This window comes from Neovison vison, chromosome 7 (assembly GCF_020171115.1).
Source record: "Neovison vison isolate M4711 chromosome 7, ASM_NN_V1, whole genome shotgun sequence".
In the NCBI taxonomy this organism is placed as follows: domain Eukaryota; kingdom Metazoa; phylum Chordata; class Mammalia; order Carnivora; family Mustelidae; genus Neogale; species Neogale vison.
Genome location: NC_058097.1, coordinates 130,713,997 through 130,729,932, shown reverse-complemented (window position 1 = coordinate 130,729,932; position 15,936 = coordinate 130,713,997). Strand labels below are relative to the sequence as shown.

Sequence of the window (15,936 nt, the reverse complement as noted above, 5' to 3'; positions counted from 1 at the left end):
CTGGATTTTCCCCCTCGCATTTGTTGCTTGGAGAAATGGCCACTCAGTCTGTAGCTGCCAACTTATGGTTCCTGAGGCTTAGAGGTGTTCTTCTTCCTGGCCATGAGACTTTTCCCATCTCTGTCTCTACTTGCTCTTGGCTTCTTCACCTGGAAAAAAAGAAAAAAGAAAGGCTAACCCCAGGGATGACAGGACAGCTCACCGTGGCACCGTGGCCCACCTGGCCTGGGTGAGAACAACATGCCCCAGAGTGGCATTTGTGGAAAGCTAAGCCTATTTTGAGTAGATGCCTGCTGTATCTTACATGAGATCATCTTACCCCGTGGGGCCAATGCCAAGCCCTCTCAGGTAGTGAAATGTCACACAGAGGGCTGAGCTGGAGGAAACTTCCTGGGGTGGCAGGTGGGGGGTGGTTCCAGGGTGGGTGGATGGAAAGGAAGAGTTATCCCGCCTCTGTTATAACACGACAGTAATATGAGACAGAGGAACAGAAGAGATGCCATGTGAGGTCACACACATGACCCACCTGTACCAGCCTCTCTGGCATCTCTTCCTAGGGACCGGCTGGCCATGGGCCGTCTCACGAGTAGTGGTACTTTCCCACACAACCTAGAGGGCTGAGACAGGACTCCTATCTTCGAATTCTGGCCTCGCTGCTTACTTGTTGTGTGGTGTGAATCCCAACCCCTCTGAGTCTCCATTTCCATCCAGTAAAATGAACATTAAGATACTTGCCCTGCTGACTTCTTTGGATTTTTCTGAGGGCCAAAAAACCTCCAAGTTTGTGTGAAAGCCCTTGGGAAGCTGCAGAGCAGCGGTGCTGTTGGTAGACCAGCTGTCCATCTACTAATGATTTGTTATTGATTCCAAGGAGGAGCTTGTGCCAGAATGTAAATCAATGGTCACTAAACACACAGTTTAGGTTAGAGGACAATTTGTTTATAGAAGGACTTCCTCACGGAAGGAGGCGGTGCTGGGAGAGTTCATCTCGTCAGTTCAAGAGTCTCAACGGGCTCCAGGTGTGCTGCTGGAGATCCAGTCCTGCCTGGAGGCTGAGAAATGCATGAGGCAATGACCGTCAAAATGGAAAGATTCTGTGGACATCGATTCATTCCATACACAACTAAACTCTTCATCACCTATCATGAGCCAGGCACGTCAAAAGGCACGGGGGTTACAACTATGAACTAAGTGCGATATCTTCTCCCTAGAACCTACCACTCATAGTCTACATGTGTGGGTATGAGCTTGTAGAATTTAGAGTAAGGCCTGTCTTTGATGCCAGGAAGTCAGTCATTGGCGCCTGTACCCTTGATCTTGGGCTTAGCCCACCTCTCTGCAGGCTTGGTGTTAATCAGTGTCTTGCTCTCTGAAGAATCCTTCAGGGGGCTCACCTGCAGGTAAGGAAGAAGATTGCTACTGAGAAGGGAGAGAAGGGAGAGAGGTAAGGGGCAAGGAAGTGTTAAAACAGGAAGAGGGGAAGGCGAACAGCCTAGCTTCTCAACCAGATCATAGTTTCCCTTGATCTACTGGGTGTCCCTTGTCCTATCTCTAGTAGGAGCAACACCTTCCCGTCCTCCTTTGGGCCACCTCCCTCTGCATACAGTTTTGATCACTATGGCACTTAGCAAGCTCCTTTTGTTATTATTTGTTTAGATGTCTGCTTCTCCTCGGGGGTCGTGAGCAAGCCTCCTTTTTATCTTTTCCCTAGAATGTTTGTTTCTTGAGAAAATGAATAAATTAGTGCCATTATACAAATGAAGGGCCTGGTTCAGAAATAGCTGTGTCCTGCCTACTGTCACAGGCAGAGTGAGGACACGCCAGACCTTCTGACTCCAGCCCAGGGGCTCTGTCCCCGAGGCCCAGCCACACCCAGCAGGATGGCCCTGAGAACTATAATTAGAAAACCACTATTCTAGATCAACTTTCCTGTTCCCAGAAGTAGAAGCAGAGACCTACAGGGGACAGTGACCCCAGGCTCTGCAAGTTTGCAAGTAATGGCAAAGTTCAGCCTGAACCGAGTTCTCTAGCCTCCAGGTCGCCGGAAACTGAAGGTGCTCTTGCCATCTCCTTTCCCTTCACAAGTCACCTCACAGGCAAATTATTACTAAATCCACTGGAATCTGCCTCCTTAGTACCTTGCATTTCTCCTTATTGCCATTGTCCCTGAATCAGTTCAGGCCCTCAGTCGCCTTCAAACTTCTCGTCCTCCCCCTAATGATCCTTGCCATGTATCCCTTATACAGCAGCCAGACTGCTCTTTCTAGAACGCACACTCGGTCAGGCCCTTTCTGTTACTGAAATCTTCCCGTGGTTCCCCATGTCCCAGGAAGAAATCAACGTCTTTCTCATCTCATCTCACCTCTCCAGCCTCTTCCCACCACTCTTTCCCGCTCTCAGGCTACCTTCTTTGTGCCTAGTCGCAGCCTTGAAAACCCTGTCACTTTGCTCTGGGGTCCTGAGTTGCAGTCCTGAGGCCTTGGAACTAGAACTTTCTCTGACCAGTCCCTTCGAATGGATGACCTGGCTGCAAATGGCTCTGGTTGTTATTTCAGTATTGACCCGCCAGCTCTAATAACCCCGGTGGGTGGTCCGACAGCGTCCCCATTCCCAGCTTCAGCCCCACGCCACTCGGGGAGCTACCTTGGCCCTGGAGTTGCCAGGCCTGGTCTGATCATTTCAGCTGCCACTTACTGGTCTGGAAGGGCCATCAGAATGAATGAATCAATCAATGACCTATTGCTTCTACTTTCTGCTCAGACACCCAGGGTCCTTGCTCTATTCTGTGTGGGTCTTACACGTCCCGAGGCACTCTCCCTTACCCCAGGCCGCATCTCCCTGAAGGGGCCCATTCTCAAAAATAATCTCAGCCTTCCCTTCTGTATCCCCAAGTCAAATCAAAATTTCCCTCTCCCTCAGGGCGGCCACCATGGAGAAAGGATACAAGCACGGGCCCCAGGAAGCATGAGGTTTGTCATCTCTTAACATCTCTTAACCCCATCTCTTAACTCGTTACAGTTCATCAGTTAATGCGTTAATGGTTTCCCCCTTCCAGGGCTGTGTGAGGCTCGGTGAGGTCATACATGGAACGGCCCTTGTGGAAAAGCTGGAGGCCCAGAGGTGAGCTGAGCTTGTGGGAGATGGCATTTCTGGGCAAGACTTTCCTCTATCCTGATGGCCCAGGCCCGCCTGCTTTCCCAACTGATGATCACTGACCCACTGCTTTTCTTCCACTTTTCTCAATCTGCCACCCGACTGGATTTATAATGAACGGAGCCTTCCCCATCAGAACTGCCGACAGAGCAGGTGCTGGCCGCAAGGCTGCCCTAGGGTTACACCAAAACCTTCTGCCTTGATTTATCTGATGTCGTGATCCTTACTCGAAATGTCTGAGTCAGGCAGGGCGCACGTTAACATCCCCATTCTGCGGCTAGGCAAAGTCAGCTCAGGAATGTGGAAATACTTGGTCATGATCAGGGAACTGAGTGGCAGAATCAGGATCCAATGTCTGGTTTCTTAAAATGGTGTTGCTGCCCCTGCTAGAAGAAGGTGGTACTGACCATGTAACTGACCAGGGACCCTCACTCCTCACTCTTTCCCCTTCCTTCCTTCCACCTCCTGGAAGGCTGGGAATACAAAGATACAGGCTTGGGGGCAGGGGGCTTACTCCAAGGTGAGGAGAGCTGTCATCAATGGAGACACAGACCCCACAAAGAGTTTCAGGAGCCCAGGGAAGGGAGCTGACATTCTGCGTCTCGAGACAGAAACGTACATCTTTCAAAGAGACACACAAGCTTTGTCCAAATAAACAATAAACGTGCATGGAAAGGGGAGCAATCGTTAGCTCTAAAGGAGAATGTGCTTCATTTTGCTCATCTTGCATTAGACGCCATTCAAACTCAATGTGTGCAAAGCTCCTGGGGGTGAGAAAGACGGCAGGGGCCCACTTCCTGACCTTTTCTTCAGGCCTGTCAGCAAAGCACTGGAGGATGCCTGACATCCCTCTCTTAGGCTAACTGGGTGGGGGGCTGTGTCTAGACCTGTCCCAATAGCTGTGGGTGTAGATTCTTGGCCCTCTAAGCTGCATAAGAGCCTGGGGTAGGCTTGTACGGACACATTCAGGCCGGCTCCAGGCAGCTCCTAAAATGAGCTCTTCCAGGTACCGAAGGGAAGGAACAGCCCAGAAGCTTTCCTCTTCCAAGGACTCATCCCAGCGTCACGTCAGACCCAGCCCCCTCCCAGAAGCTCACCTTCCTACAGCCTTTGAGAAGCCCCCCAGCCCCCATTTGGCTGGCTGGCTTGGAGCCCTTAGCTTGCATGAGCCAGTGGGCCCTGCCTCCGTTTGCACTTGGTCCTAAAGGGATCCAGGGAGATCAGCATTAGCCCTGGACCAGCCACGCACTGACTTCACTGCATTCTTCTGGCCTCAGTCTTCCCAGCTGTAAGGGAAGGATGAACCCACCCTGCCCATCCTACAAGCCCGTGGTGACTGTGAACTGGGATCACCCAAGTGAAAGTGTTTTTGCAAATTCTGACCTGTGATTACACAACTGCTGATTATTAGTATTATTCTGCTCACTCCCTGGTCTGGGCCAGAAGACCCGGGGAATAAAGCCAGGTAGAGTCTGGAGACAATTTGCAGAAAATAAGCCATAGGGTCATTGGGAAGCACTGATTAAAATGTCCCCGGCTGCCATTTTTAGGGAGAGAGAGAAAGGGGGGTCCTCTAGACTCTCAGAGAGTACCAAATAGAGCATTTCCATCTGCTCTTTCTGTAGGAAGAGAGATGTCCTAGAACTCTGAGGCGACTAGCTCCTTGCCCACCCCTCTGCTGCTGAGTGCAGTCCACATTCCCAGGCACAGCACCTGCACGCCAGCTGACACTAACTGGTTCTCAGCACAAGTTTGGCAGTTCAGCAGAAGCACTAAATGGCTGGGAAGAGCTGATGTTCCTGAGCCTCCCAGGATGGGACGGTCAAAAGGGAGGAGGCGAGGAACAGGTCCCAGGTCCCTGGATTTCCATTTCCAGGGCTGGGTCCACCTTAACTATGGGAACAGGTTCCATCCATGCAGCATCTAAGGCCCCCAGCGTAAGAGGACCTAGAAAGACCAGCTCATTCCATAGATCGTGGGGCTGGCTTTATGAGCCACACCTAACTGGAACCAACTCAAAGTAGCCTTACATTCAAATACAAGTCTGATCTCCTAGAAATGCTTAGTATCAAGAGTTCAGGTTCTAGGGTAACATACACTTGAACTCAAATTCTAAGTCATCAAGTCACAGTCTGGGGGATCTCGAGCCATTTTCCTATTTGCCAAATGGTTATAGTAATAATACCAACCTCTTTGGGTTGTCATGAATGAATGAATGAATGAGAGGTTGGAGTTATCTTGGAAGTAGCTGGTGTTCCACAAATACTTGGGGTTGTAAGTTCCTTGATGCTTGCATTCTAGAAAGGAGATGAAATCAGGCCAAGACTACAAAGATGTATGAAAAGAAAATTTGTCCGATCACACAAGCTAGAATCCTAGGTGGTGACCTTGACTCCTCCTCCTCTTCCTGATCTACTGAGGCCACTCAGCTGGGTCTAGCTCCCCAAATCTTTCCTGTCTGTTCCCTTAAGACCTCAGAACGATTCAAGCCATTACTGTGCCACCTGTGTTGCAAGATTAGCCTCCTTGATGGTTAGCTTATTCATCAAAGGCACATGCCTTTGACAATGAGAGCTCAAGGTAGGAGGATAAGCAGAATTCCTAGGGGGAATGAAACGATGTGGTCCTGGGCAGCACTGCTCTAGGCAAATGGTCTACCTCAAGTAAACTTGTTGAAATTGCTGAGCATGGCTTGAGGACCTCCTTAACTTCTGGGATAAAAGGCTTTTTAGGGTCTGGTTTCTGCCTGTTTCTTGAGCTTTCCCTCTTGATTCTCCTGAAGTGATACACGATCATCAAACAGAATTATTTTCTCTCTGCTAGACAAGCCATGCTCTCTCTCTCTCTCTTTACACCTATTCTTCCCTCGGCTTTTAATACCTTTCATCTTCTTCATCTGGGAAAATCTTACTGGTCCTTTGGATTCAGCTGATGTGCCACTTCCTCCAGGAAGCCCCCTCTGGCTTCACCTACCCTCTACCCCCCACTTCAAGGATTTATTAAGAGCCCCTCATGTTCCCTTGGTCAGCTTCAGGGAGACCTATTTGCCACTGAATGGGATTCTAGAATAACAACAGGCAGTGTGTGTGCAATATGGCCACTAGAAGCTGGCAGTCTTAGCTGAAGAAAGAGTGGTCCAGGTTGCAACTACTGTGTTTGGCTTATAGGAAAACAGTATCTCAGTTTTCAAGATGATACCTTTCTAAGAGATTTTCTATGCTATTTTGAATTCTATGCAATTTTCACATTGCATGCTAACTCTCAAGGTCTATCTCTGTGTCAAATTTAACTCAACCCATGGGGCACCCATTTTTCTGCTCTAATTGCTTCATGGGCCCTGTGCTGGGGAAATGAATCTTTATGGGAGAAGGGTCAAATGCCTTTATAGAAGTCTGGAGGTGTGGGCCACCCTCAGGAATAAGAGGAGAAGACAAAAATCCGAGACACTTTCTGTTCTCATGTCAAATGGAGTTAGGAGCTGGAAAAAAGCAACCGAAAGATACCTTCATCTTTGTGACTCCCCCACATTTCTCTCTCTCTTTTTATATATATATGCCTTCAGCCTGTTTTCCTTGGGTGATTAAAATTAAAAGGGCCTCTCTGGATGAAAGGAGAACTCAAGGTTGGGAAGTGGCAGTGCTGACAAGCACTAGCGACATGCTGAGTGTCTAGGACCCACTGTGACAGGGAGGGAGGGGAAGGAAGCCTCAGCAGGAAGCCAGGCTTCCTTGAGTTTTTCCTGAAGATTTGGGGATCTATGTTACGATTCGTAAAAGTTTACTTTAAAAAATTTGATAAGTAGTTTCAGATGGGAGTGAGACCCTTACATATCCTACAAGAAGACACATTCGCTTTTCTTGGAGGGAGGTGAGGGGAGAATGAGGGAGACGGGGAGATGGGATAGGGGAAGCAGGGGGAAAGAGCCAGCAATGGGGCGGGAGGCGGGGACCGGGTAGTAGAAGATTCTGGGCTGCCTCATGTTGGGGATGCTGAAGGAGGCTTGGTAATATTCCCTTTGTTTTGGGGTGCCTGGTTGAGCCCCCTGGCTCAGGGGGTTGGGCCTTTGCCTTTGGCTCAGGTCATGGTCTCGGGATCCTGGGATCAAGCCCCACATCGGGCTCTCTGCTCAGCAGGGAGTCTGCTTCCCCCTCTCTCACTGCCTGCTGCTCTGCCTACTTGCGATCTCTGTCAAATAAATAAATAAAATCTTTAAAAATAAAATAAAATAAAATAAAACCCTTGTATTAGTTTGCTAGGGCTGCTGTAACAAAGGACCACAAACTGGGTGGCTTAAACCATGGAAATGTGTTCTCTGTTCCAGAGGCTAGAAGTGCAAGACCAAGATGTTGGTGACATTGGTTCCTTCTGAAGACTGTGGGAAGACCGTTCCATGCTTCTCTAGCTTCTGCTGATGTGCTGGGAATCTTGGCATTTCTTAGCTTGTGGAAACATCACCCTCATCGCTGCCTTCATCTTCATGGGGAATCCTCCCTGAGTGTAGGTTTGCCTTTGATTTCTCCCTTTTTATAAGGATGCTAGTCATGCTGGATTAGGGCCCACTCTACCGACCTCATTTTTACTTATTGTGCCTGGAAAGAATCTACCTCCAAATAACATTGCATTATGAGGCACTAGGGGGCTGGATTTCAGCATAGCTTTTGGTGGACCATAGACACCAGTCAACCCATGCAGCCTTCCTCTCACTCCTCATCAGCTTTCGAGGACTGTCGGAACAGGATTTGGGCAGAAGTTCCATGGCTAGGGCCATATGCCTCTGGAGAAAACAAGCACACAGCTGTGGACCCATTCACAGAAAATGAGGAAGGTTCTCATGCCTACTGGCTATCCACTCCGTGGGATTATAGGTGGGGAAATTCAGTTGAAGGCACAGGTCAATTTTTTTTTTTTTTTTAAAGAGAGAGCGGGAGCCGGGGAGGGGCAGAGGGAGAGAGAGAGAAAGAATCTCCAGCAGACTCCTGGCTGATCACAGAGCCCAATGTGGGGCTTGATTCCAGGACCCCGAGATCATGACCTGAGACAAAATCAAGAGTCAAATGTTTAACTGACTGAGCCCCCCAGGTGTTCCACGCTGTTAAGCGTTTTATTATAATCTTGCTACAAGTGAAAAGGTCTCCAGTAGGTTAAGTCAAAGATTCACTTCTGGTAGGTACATCTGATAGGAAAAGAGATCGGCTAGTTCATTACTAGTCTAAGACACGGGAAGAAAAGAGATCCATTTGTTTAAACAATTGACTAAACACTAAGACAATTGACTGATGGCAGATAACAGGTTTGGGGGATTAGATTCCCAGAACAAAGCTTAATCTCTTTTAAGTTGGTAAGAAAATGGATTGGTTAATCATTTTTTCAGGAATGCTCACTTCCCCCCCCAGAAGTGATTTGGAATTACATTAGTCAAAAAGGTTGTGTCCTAGACAGATTTAAAGTGTTTTTGTTTTTGTTTTTGTTTTTGTTTTCTCTTATAAGGGCTCCAACCTATCTGGCCCCAGTTGGCTTCCAGATGCATTTCTAAGGATCTGGGTCCCAAGGGCTCCCCCATCACAGACACTTCACCTCCTCTGCCCTCAGAGTCTGACCCACGGTTCCATCTTCTTCCTGCTTGGCCTCAATGCCAAGAGATGGGAATCACTCTCCTTGCAGGCCTTGCGTGTTCCAGTTCCCCTCTCTCACCTTCCCTCAGTCCCCCTCCTCAGTTCACTGTCACCGTCCATACTGGCCTCCTTTCTATTCTTCAGATTGGTCAAGTTCTTTGCTGTTTGGGGCTCTTTGCCCTTGCTGTTCCCTCTGCCTAGAATGTTTTTCAGACCTGGCTCCCTTTCACTGTTCAGGGCTTAGTTCCAATGACACCTCCTCACAGAAGCTTTCCCTATCCAGAATATTCTCCACGATGTCGTCCTGTGGGTGTCCTTCATAGCCCGTAACACCACCTGTCTTCATGACCATCCTTTTCTCTAGTCTGCCTCTCCACCAAATTGTTAAAAGCAAGAAGCTTGTCTGTTCACTAAAGTATCCCAGTGGCTGGCACATGTAGTAGGTGTTCAATAAATTGCTGGTGAGTGTTAAATAAACAGGTGGGGAAATGGGCTCCAAGTAATGTAGTAACTTGCACGAGATCATGCAGCATTAAGTGGTGGAATGGTGGGGAGGGGAGTGTTGTTTCAACCCTTCTTTGTTGCTAGTCTATAGTCCTGATTACAGAAGAGCTCATTTCGCTCCTGCTTTTCCTTGACCTAGAGGATACCAATCCCTCCAGATGCTGTGGGTCCCCGGCACAGCCCTTGTACACCCAAACTTAATTGCCCTTCCTTCCAAAGCACAAGATACTCATGAAGCCGCCTCAAAGCATCTCTTCCCGACCTTAGAAGCCTCTCATTCCACACTCAGGCCGCAAGCGGTCATTAACCGTCTACTCTGGGCCAGGCCTGCTCTGGAAGCTTCCATGCCATCTTTGCTTCTCTCAGCCAGGACATCACTGCACTGCTCCATCTCATTTCTCTCTCAGCTCCTCTAAAACGCAAATAGAGCCATAACCTTTTCTATTTTCTCATGAGCCTCTTTTTTGCAATGTCTCAGGCCCGGGGCCCTGCTCACACCTGTCAGAGCCTGTCCCTGAGGTAAACCTAGCTAATAATCCATCCTGGCTCGGTACAAATATTAACACATCAAAAATCCTGGTTTATATTGTGGTTACTCCCCTCAGCACAGCACCCGAAGCACCAATTCAAACAGATTTTGAGGCAAATGGTTTAAGATGCTTCCAAATAAGGTGCCCAGCATGATATTGGTACACAAAGCCTGTGGCAAAATCTCCCCAACCTTTCTCTGTAAACTCCAACCCAGAAATTCAGGGCCAGGTTGGACTTGCCTGGCCTGGCGTCTTCTCAGATGTTAATCCAGGACAAGTCTAAAATTAGCCCCACCCCCTCCTGGTGCTAAAACTCAGCTGGAGCAACATGGGGCCAGTTACTTTTAGAAACCATCCCTTTGGGGCTTATTGCTGAGCAACAGAAACAGGTGATGGAAACTGGGCCCGGAACCCGCAAGGCAGGAAAGTAGAGCTGGATCAAGTTCAGAAGCTGGGATCAGAAGGCCAGACCCAGCGACCAGGGCTGCAAATCCAGACTGACGTCATGGTCATGGTCAGATCAAGGAGAGACAGCACCACACCAAGCCAGAGCTTGCCCATGGCTCCTATTGCAATGTTCAGGTAGGGTGATGGTGAGGGGTGCAGGGAGGGAAGGGAGCAGATGTGTATTAGGTAAACATACTTTGTATATGGAGTCTCCTGGAGCCTCACCGGTAGGCCCTACCATTTCACCTCTTTTACCGGTTAACTAAACTCCATGTCTGACACGTTCAGTGACTTAGACTGCGTCACATAGCTAGTAAATGGCAAAGCAGGGAGTCAAACCCTAGCCTGTTTAACATGAGCTTCTGGTACTTTCCTCTAAGCTGCTTCCAGAGTAGTAGGAAGGAAGATTTCAAACCCACTCACAACCCACGGGAACCCCCAAGCTGCTTCCCTGATATTTGCCACCCTCAGTTATGTCCCAATTTCCGGGGAAGCCTTGACAAACATACCAGGGCTAGAGCACCCAGAGATTCTGTGTTAATTGTTCTTGGGTGGGGCCTAAGAATAGGTACTTCACAATCTCCTGGGAACTTCTGCGTGTGGCTTAGGTCAAAAACTAGGCTCTGTGCTCCAGTTCTCCTCAGGCAGCTAGAGAAACAGGGTGGTAAGAGATGTTAATGCCCAGCTCACTAGATAGGGAGGCACATGACTATAGAAGAGCTTCTGGTTGAAGGAGGTCTTCTTGAATTCTAAAGTCAGGTAAAGAATTAGAATAGCATTCCCCAAAGAGTGGGCAGAGGCCAGGAGCCTGGGGACCTAGGAGCCTACAAAGCAGAAGTTTTAAAAGAAGGGAGGGGTGGAATCAGCGTCCCCTATGATTCTAACATGTCACTGTGCCCCTTTCTCCAAACCGTTCTAGAAGGAGAAGGCTCCCTCAGCGTAACTGGCAGGGCTCTGCCAAGGAGGAAGAAGTACAGGTGAGTCCACCTCTGGCTGCACTCAGGTGTGATGCTCCTGGCACACTTAGCCTTAGTTTCTCTGAAGCTAGGCTCTTGATTAGGTACGTTTGTTGTCTTTTGGATTTCTAATTGTTTCGTGTTGAATGACTTCAAGTCCTGCCTTCTCTGAACTCTCCTGGAAGGCAAGGACTTTGTCATCCAGGAGACAGAAAATAACATCTGAAAGACCTCTGATAGAGCTGGCTGGGACATCTTTAGGTCTTTTCATGGCACATTGGCATCATCTCTGGAATTAAAAAAAAAATACTTAGGCCAAGGTCAGTCCCTGAGAATGTGAATAAATTGGCGTGGGGTGTGGCATGAACAGACTTTTCAAATCTTCTGAGATAATTCTAATATGCACCCAAGGTTGAGAATAAAAATTTAAAGGGTAACAAAAAGCTAGGTGGGAAAAAATATTGTAATAATGATTATGTCTAAGGGGGAAAGTGAGGTGATTTGATTTATCTTATTTCTGCTAACCTGTGTTCTCTATTTGCTTCTTCACATTGATTGTATTATTTTGAAAAGTAAAACCAAAACAAACATTCAGCTGGGTTCTCAGTCACTCACCAAATATTTATGGAGAGGCTGTCATCTCACATGACAAACGCTGGGCATGGGGGAGTGACTTTCACAAACACAGTTCTTGTTTTCATAAAGTTTACACCTAATGAAGAAGGTTAACCCTCAGACAAACATATACAGTACCCTGACTTCAGGGAGATGTTATAGTAGGCGCAAACTGCTAAGTGTCATGCATTGTTTTGTAAATAACTATATTAGAACTTACAAAGATTGGGGTTCTGCTTCCCCTCCTGTGTCGGAGGCAGACATTATTTGTTGATTACATCATGCTTTTCTGCTGAAGCTCAGTATCCCTTTCAACATTACCAGTCTGAGGTGGTGCTTGAGATGAAACATACTTTGTATCCCAAGAAAGAGCTATGAATTATCATGTTGAGGGTAAACTAAAAAAAATGACTCAAAAGGTAATTGAAGCCTTCTTGTATGGCCAAGTAGCTTCTATTGGACTGTACTTCTTATAGATAGTAACTATAAACTCTGCACAAAATATAAGCACAATCAGTTGAAGGTACTGAGGAGAGAACAAAACTCTACAGAAACCAGAGGAGACTAAACTAGTGGAAGAAGAGATAGACGTGGGATGAGTTTCCTGACTTATAACTTGTAGTTTAAGAACAAGGCTCTATCTATCAATATGCTGAGCAGAAGGGAAGCCCTCTAGCTCAATAGATAAGTTCTACTTAGATCTCTGGATGATCCTTGAACCACATAGGCAAGAGGCAGATTTTAGAAATCCCAGCTCTAGCTTAAAGAGCTGACCCAAACTTCTAGATGTTACATGGGGAGATAAGGTCTTACAATTTGAGTTCAACCACTTTAAAGGCCTGAATTTAAAAAAAAAAAAAAAAAAGTCAATACTCTTCAGAAAAGCAGAATAGAATTCAGAATTTCTGCAACATATCACTCATAAAGACCAGGATACACTCCAAAATTATTCAACAAACAACAAAACAGGAAAACATGACTCATTTTAAAGAGGAAAGATAATTGGTGGAGACCAACTCTGAGATGACCTAGAGTGATGGAGTTAATTGTCAAGAACTTTAAGGAAGTTACTACAACTATGCTCAAGTATATAAAGGAAAACATGTTCATAATAAATGAAAGTATAGAAATCTTAGCAGATGAATAGAAACTATAGAAAAGGGCACATGTGGTAATGAGTGCAGGGTGTCATATGCAACTGATAAATCGTTGAACACATCAAAAACTAATGATGTATTATATGTTGGTTAATTGAACATAATAAAAAAAAGAAACTATAAAAAAGAACCAAGCGAAAGTATAAGAACTGGAAAACAAATATTTTTAAATAAAAATGTAATGGACATTTTTAAAAGCACAGGGAGCTGAAAGAAGCAAAAGTCAATGAACTAGAAGACAGATCAACAAAAATGATCCAAACTGAGTAAAAGAGATTTAATAATACATGTACAGAGACTCACAGATCTTTGCAACAGTATCAAAAGGTCTAATGTACATGTAATTAGAGTCCTAAAACTAGGGGAGAAAGAGAGAGAATGACCCAAAAAAGTATTTGAATAAATAATGGGTGAAAAGTTCATAAAATTTTTTTTTAAGATTTTTATTTATTTGACAGAGAGAGAGAGATCACAAGCAGACAGAGAGGCAGGCAGAGAGAGAGGGGGAAGCATGCTCCCTGCTGAGCAGAAAACCTGATGCAGGGCTTGATCAGGACCTTGAGATCATGACCTGGGCCGAAGGCAGAGGCTTAACCTGCTGAGCCACCCAGGTGCCCTGAAAAGTTCATAAACTTGATAGAAGACATATATTTACAGACTTTAAAACCCCAATAAATGCAAAAAAAGATTTATATTTAAAAAGAAAAAACACAACAAAACAAAAATAAAACACTTAGGGAAACCATAGTCAAACTGTGAAAATCAAAGAGAAAGTGAACAAAACAATGTTGTGAAAAAATTGATGTGTAGATAAATGGGAAGATATGCCAAGCTCGTGGTTTTGGAAGACTCACCATTGTTAAAATGGTAATCAGCAAACTGATCTATGGATTCAGCACAATCCTAATCCTAGTCCTAATCTTATGATGCTATTTAGTCAAAATTTACAAACCGAGGGGTGCCTGGGAGTCTCAGTCATTAAGCATATGCCTTTGGTTCAGGTCATGATCCCAAGGTCCTGGGATCGAGCCCCCCATGTCAGGCTCCCAGTGCAGCGGGAGGCCTGCTTCTCCCTCCCTCACTCCCTCTGCTTGTGTTCCCTCTTTCGCTGTCTCTCTCTCTCTCACTCTGTGAAATAAATAAATAAATAATTTAAAAAATTGATTTAAAGAAAAGAATTGGGCACCTGGGTGGCTCAGTGGGTTAAGCCTCTGCTCAGGTCATGATCTCAGTCAGGGTCCTGGGATCGAGTCCCGCATCGGGCGGGCTCTCTGCTCAGCAGGGAGCCTGCTTCCTCCTCTCTCTCTGCCTGCCTCTCTGCCTACTTGTGATCTTTCTCTGTCAAATAAATAAATAAATAAATTCTTTAAAAAAAAAAGAATTGACAAAATGATGCTAAAATTTCTGTAGAAATGCACAGAACTTAGACTATTCAAAGCAGTCTTGAAAAAAGAAGTCAAAGTTACTTCACCACTTGACTTCAAGACTTACCCTAAAGCTATGGTCATTAAAACAGTGTGGTGCTGACGCAAGGATCAACAGATTGGTAAGACAGAATGAAGAGACCAGACAGAAATAGACCAAATTTTCAAATTTTCAAAGCAGCCTGATTGGGAAAGGAAAGGCTTTCATCAAATGGTATTGACATAACTCCATATTCACATGGAAACAAATCAACCTGGCCCTAACTCATACCACCCACAAAAACCAATTTATAATGGACCATGGGCCTAAACATAAAGGCTAAAACTACAGAATTTCCGGAAGAAAACATATGAGAACATCTTCATGTCTTGGGGGAAGACAAAAACCTAAAAAAGAAAAATATACAGTCAAAAATAGAATCTCCTGTTCATCAGAAGAAGCATCCTTAAGAAAATGTCTTTCTTATGCAGGTCAGAGGGCATGAGAAAATATTTGAGAAATGTCTCTGACAAAAAATTGGTATCTTGGATATATTAAGAACTCCTAAACCTCATACCAAGATGACCAAAAACTCAATTTAAAACTGGCTAAAAGGTCTGAACAGAGACTTCACAAAAGATGGTAAATGAATGGCCCATAAATATGTAAGAAAAAAAAATTCAACAGCTGTAGTCATCAAGGCGATGCAAGTTAGAACCACAGCGAGATGCCATGAGACATTCACCAGCAAAGTTACGTTGACAACACCAGATGTTAGAACATTTGGCGAAGCAACTAAAACTTTTTTAAAAAATATTTTATTTATTTATTTGACAGACAGAGATCACAAGTAGGCAGAGAGGCAGGCAGAGAGAGGAGGAAGCAGGCTCCCCACTGAGCAGAGAGCCCGATGCGGGGCTCAATCCCAGGGTCCTGGGATCATGACCTGAGCCGAAAGCAGAGGCTTTAACCCACTAAGTCACCCAGGCGCCCCGCAACTAAAACTTTTATACATTGTTGGTAGGGGAGGAAAATGAGAACATTGGAAAAGATGTAAATTCTTATAAATTATATAGTTTCTCATAAATTAAATACACACCTCCACTAAGACCCACCCATTCCACTCCTCGGTATCTACCCAAGGGTTACAAAAACACATGTCCATAAAGGATGTGTCTGAAAAGGTTCCTATTAGCTTTATTCATCATAGCCCTGGACTGGAAGATCAGGTGTCCATCAACAGAAGACTGAATAAACAAACTATTCATACAGGAAAGAACCACTCATCTATGAAAAAAACCCAACTACTGATACAAGCGACAAAATGGAGGCATGAATCCTAAAAACCTCCTGACGGCACAAAAATTTGCACAAAGGAATACCAATTTTATGATTCTATTTATATGAAGTACTAGAATAAGCAAAATTGATCTATGGTGAAAAAAATAAGATTCATTCCTGCTAGGAATGCTGAACCAGAAGTTTGCTGGGAATGGACATGGGGAAAATTTCTAGGATGATGATTATGTTCTGTACCTTGGTAGGGGTTTGAATCATA

General features: G+C 45.7%; 1 protein-coding gene across 1 annotated transcript in view; it reads left to right on the top strand.

Annotated features, from left to right (window-relative positions):
- Positions 1-10,304: 10,304 nt before the first annotated feature.
- Positions 10,305-15,936, top strand: part of AMOTL1 (angiomotin like 1) — a 153,571-nt gene continuing 147,939 nt past the window's right edge. Inside the window, exons 1-2 of the mRNA XM_044258293.1 lie at positions 10,305-10,381; positions 11,166-11,223. Coding sequence (XP_044114228.1) covers positions 10,305-10,381; positions 11,166-11,223 — 135 coding nt within the window. The remainder of the gene's footprint in view (positions 10,382-11,165; positions 11,224-15,936) is intronic.